We start from the raw sequence: 3,977 nt of genomic DNA on the forward strand, positions 1-3,977 counted from the left end.
GGAGGGAGGGAGGGTGGTTTCACCGGAGATATGGTGGACGTGACCGTGACAACTACCTTACCTCTGTCTCCTTCCTCATTCCCTCTTGCCCCCCCCCCTTTAAATTAATTTAAATTATTTAACTTTACTTTTTTAATGATGCCAATCACAGGGAGAGATCGACCACGTCGCGGAAATCCTGCGCAGCCACCAGGTCACCTCCCTCCCTCCCTCCCTCCCTCCCCCCCCTTCCTCCCTCCCTCCCTCCCTTCCTCCTTTCTTGATGCTCCACCTTTTTCTCTTGACACCTTCATTCTACCGTCTCCTAGGGTGCTGTCGACTCGAACGAGGTCGTTGATCTCCTCCTTTCGTTCTGGGCCCGAATGGGAGGGGAGGGGAGGAAGGGAGGGAGGGAGGGGCGCTGGACAGGTGGAGGGAGGGATGGGAGGAAGACTGGAGGGAGGTCAAGCAATTGCTTCGCGATATGCTTTTCCGTCTGAGGCGGATGGAATTGTTGGTTTTTGAATTATTAAAGGTCAGGACATAATCTCCCTCTTTTCCTCCCTCTTTCCCTCCCTCCCTCCCTCTTTCCCTCCCTCCCTTCTGCCTTGCTTCTCTGTATGCCCCTGCGTTGTTCCCATCCCACCCTTGAACTCCTCCTCTTTCTCCCATTCTTTCCTCAAATTTCGTCTATTCTTTAGGAGGGCCGCCTGGTCGAGGCATTGCGAACGCTTCGCGCAATTTTTGCTTCCGCCCACAGCATAAAAGGCATCACCGTCTCCGCCATTCAAGTATCGTTTTTCTCCTCCCACCGCTCCCCTTCGTTTGTTTGTCTCTTTTCCCCTCCCTCCTTCCTTCCTTTCCTTCCTTCTCTTCCCTCCCTCCATTTTTCCATCGCATGTTCCTGTCGAACCGAAGTGGGCACAATTTCCTCCCTCCTCCCTCCTCCCTCTCTCCTTCTTCCCTCCCCCCCCCCCCCCGGGGCCTTTACTGCAGGCAATTGTGGACGCCACGAATCTCCGCCTTGCCGATCTCTCTCGGCCTTTTTCGAGAGTAAAGCCTGACTTCTCATGCCCTCGTTCCGTTTTCCCTTCCGCCGCAGCTTCTCACCGTGCCGCAGTCTGCTATTTTCTTCATGAATGGCTTCGGTCAGCTCTTTCGCCTTTTCTACCCTTTCTTTTTGTCTCTTTAAAATTTCCCAGCCCCCTCCCTCTTCCTTGTCGACCCTTTCTGGTCCCTTTACTCGACTGGTATTTCACGTGGGACGCGATTCCATGACCTCACCCCTTTCTCTTCCATTTCTACCTCCCTCTCCACCTCCACGCTCCTCATCAGCTCGCTAAGCCCGGATCTCTTTCCCTCCTTCCCGCAATCCGAATCCTCGTACCGGGAGCAAATACGAGCTGCAGGGGGCGAGGAGGAGGAGGGAAACATAGGGGACGAGGAGAACGTCGTCAGCCGCCATCACGAACAATTCACGGAAACGATCCCAGTCTTTCCGTTCGAGGCGGATTATTTCTCATCGCCTTCCGTAGCCGCTACACTCGCCCAACAAATATATGGTTATTCTGGGGTCGGGCACAGAGAGAAGAAATAAAGAATTGTGTAAAAAATTCGGAAGTTTCCGAGTGGTGAAAAGAAAGGGTCCGTCGTACATGTATAAGATTTGAGTCATTTTACCGAGTCATTATTTATGTCTATTCAAGAAAGCTTTAGTTTTGGAGTCATTTCATGCATACATCAGCGAAGAATTTGGTGAAAGATACAGGAATGATCAGCTAGTCTTATATCGTAATATCTACCTTCACTATCGTTCAGCATCTAGACTGGCCCCCGATGTGCACTTCGACACGGGATTGTTAAGAACTTATTTGCACTCCGACGCTAAGCGTGATTCCATGAACGTCGCATCAATTTGCTTGAAAGTGTATTCCCGTGCCAATGAGTCAACAAATGATAGTTGTCCTTCAACGTCGATGCGTAGGTCTAGCAAGATCAATTCTTATTGATTTACATCACGTCTTTCTGCATGTTTCCGCAAAAGGGACCAGATCCACTATTTCCGCCTTCCATAATTATCGGAAATTGGTCGCTTGCTGTCCCCACGCTCCTGCTCTCCGTTTGAACGGCTTTTTAAGATCATCGTAACGGCTGTTTGACCGTTTCCTAAGACAACGAAAAAACGGGCTTCTTCTCATGCCGTCGCTTGGTGTGCGTAGCTGTTTGTAGATCACTATGTCATCTGAGTAGTATGGGAAAATGACTCTTGCCTCTCTTCGTGACGACGTTTGCGTTGAAACCCTAATCCACTTTCCATACGAGCTCACTTGGACTGCACCTTGGTAGTCACTTGGCTGAAGCTTGATTCCACATGGGATGCGAATTCTTGACCTCATGCCTCTCTGTCCCGTTTCTACCTCCCTGTCTACCTCCACTCTCCTCACATGCTTTTTGAGCCTGGATTTCTTTCCCTCCTTCTCTGCTGTCCCTTTGTATGTCTCTGCTGATGGACTCGCTTTAGCGCCTTTCATGGTGCATGGGTATTAGTCCGTCGTTGCCTCTTTTTTCCAGCTCTCCGTTTGAACGGCCTTTTAAGATCATTGTAACGGCTGTTTGACCGTTTCCTAAGGCAACGAAAAAACGGGCTTCTCCTCATGCCGTCGCTTGGTGTGGATTGCTCTGTATAGATCGTGGTGTGACCTGAGCAGTGTAAAAAGGTGACTCTTGCCTCCCTTGGTGACGACGTTTGCGTTGAAAGCCTGACATGCCATCGGACGACTGAGAGCATGTTTGCAAAAGCTCGGCCGCCATCTGAAACAAGTCTTTACGTAAGCTTTGGCGTGTATGATTCCGTTGGGGGTCGCCATACATACAGAGGAGATGCCGCTAAGTAAGCTCTTGTCTTACGAATCCTTTGGCAACTGTAGTGCTACCTCTGAACAAGTATCAACCTACGAGTCGCCACTTAAGTAGGAGCCAGCTTGTCAAATGAATTCCAGCTTTGTATCCACACGACATCTTGGTAAAAGTGTGGCCTCATATATATCCATACAGCTACTGGATATGTGACAGACTGCCCGTCTTTGGAGCTTGCGCTTGCTTGCTCCGGTACAAGCCGCACAAAGAATCTTCCACATCTAATCCTGCTCTTTCGATTCGACAGGAACTTGACCAAGCTTACCATCATGCGACGTGGTCTTTCTTTGCTCGCCTTGGGGCTTACCCTTGCTCTTACTACCGGACAAATGCTCTCCCTCAAGTCCATCAAGACGTTCGAAAGGACGCAGATGAACAAAGACAAGTGGAGCATGAAGGGCCACCTGGAGGATCCTACTCTTGCTGTCGTGTCCGGCATTGGCACAAATGGTCTGACTGTGACGCTGCTCGATATGGCGGCTGACACCTTGGACACAGCGTCCTTCGCGGCGGGCGACTGCATGGTGCGGAAGAGCTCCAAGGGGGCGAGGTGCAAGATGATGGGGGCACGCGTGTCAATCAGGGCCAGCAAGCCCCCCAAGGGCGTAGGAAAGTCGCACAACTCAACGGGAGGATACTTCAGCGTGTCAGGCAGCTTCCGGCGTGTGCAGCTCCAGGAAGATCCCGTCGATTTCCCCTTGACGGCCGAGCTTACCGTCCCAGGCGTCGGCACTCTCTCTCAGACATTGACCGGTTGCTCTGTCAAGGGGACCAAGACAAGGAAAGTCACATGTGTCCCTGGACCCACCCCTGCCCCCACCCCTGCCCCTTTTTCTGTATGATTAGGTGCTTTAGCGCCTCTTTCAGCACTAGACTCTCCTGGTCCTTGACGTGTATCTATTGAAAGTCCCAGGAATGGACCACATGTGCTTCGATGCAAATCTTCTACTTCGAAGAACTTGCAGGTGATGTGATGGCTTTGTTGTTTTAAGTATGTGTAATTGTCGATTTTGATACGCAATCTTGGCTTGTGCACCGGTGGAGTGAACGAGATGATGACGCACAGAATTTGTCCTATCAAT

The 3,977-nt window shown here is 50.9% G+C and overlaps 2 protein-coding genes across 2 annotated transcripts; both read left to right on the forward strand.

The window, feature by feature from the left end:
- The first annotated feature begins 422 nt into the window (after nucleotides 1-422).
- On the forward strand, nucleotides 423-1,620 carry NGA_0721400 (uncharacterized protein). Its single transcript, XM_005852515.1, has 4 exons — nucleotides 423-514; nucleotides 681-770; nucleotides 976-1,127; nucleotides 1,315-1,620. Exons 1-4 carry the CDS (start codon nucleotides 464-466, stop codon nucleotides 1,574-1,576), a joined length of 555 nt encoding a protein of 184 aa, XP_005852577.1. The 5' UTR covers nucleotides 423-463; the 3' UTR covers nucleotides 1,577-1,620.
- Nucleotides 1,621-3,164: 1,544 nt separating this feature from the next.
- On the forward strand, nucleotides 3,165-3,737 carry NGA_0721300 (uncharacterized protein; the record flags this gene model as incomplete). The annotated part of the gene is made up of 1 exon (XM_005852514.1): nucleotides 3,165-3,737. One exon carries the CDS (start codon nucleotides 3,165-3,167, stop codon nucleotides 3,735-3,737), a length of 573 nt encoding a protein of 190 aa, XP_005852576.1.
- Between the last annotated feature and the right edge of the window lie 240 nt (nucleotides 3,738-3,977).

Source organism: Nannochloropsis gaditana, assembly GCF_000240725.1.
Source record: "Nannochloropsis gaditana CCMP526 unplaced genomic scaffold scaffold1121, whole genome shotgun sequence".
NCBI classification, from domain to species: Eukaryota; class Eustigmatophyceae; order Eustigmatales; family Monodopsidaceae; genus Microchloropsis; species Microchloropsis gaditana.

Coding starts and splice junctions, on each gene's coding strand:
- NGA_0721400 (XM_005852515.1), top strand. CDS start 464: ATGCTTTTCCGTCTGAGGCGGATGGAATTGTTGGTTTTTGAATTATTA. Junction 771..975: donor TCACCGTCTCCGCCATTCAA/GTATCGTTTTTC, acceptor CCTTTACTGCAG/GCAATTGTGGACGCCACGAA. Junction 1,128..1,314: donor TTTCTTCATGAATGGCTTCG/GTCAGCTCTTTC, acceptor GCTCCTCATCAG/CTCGCTAAGCCCGGATCTCT.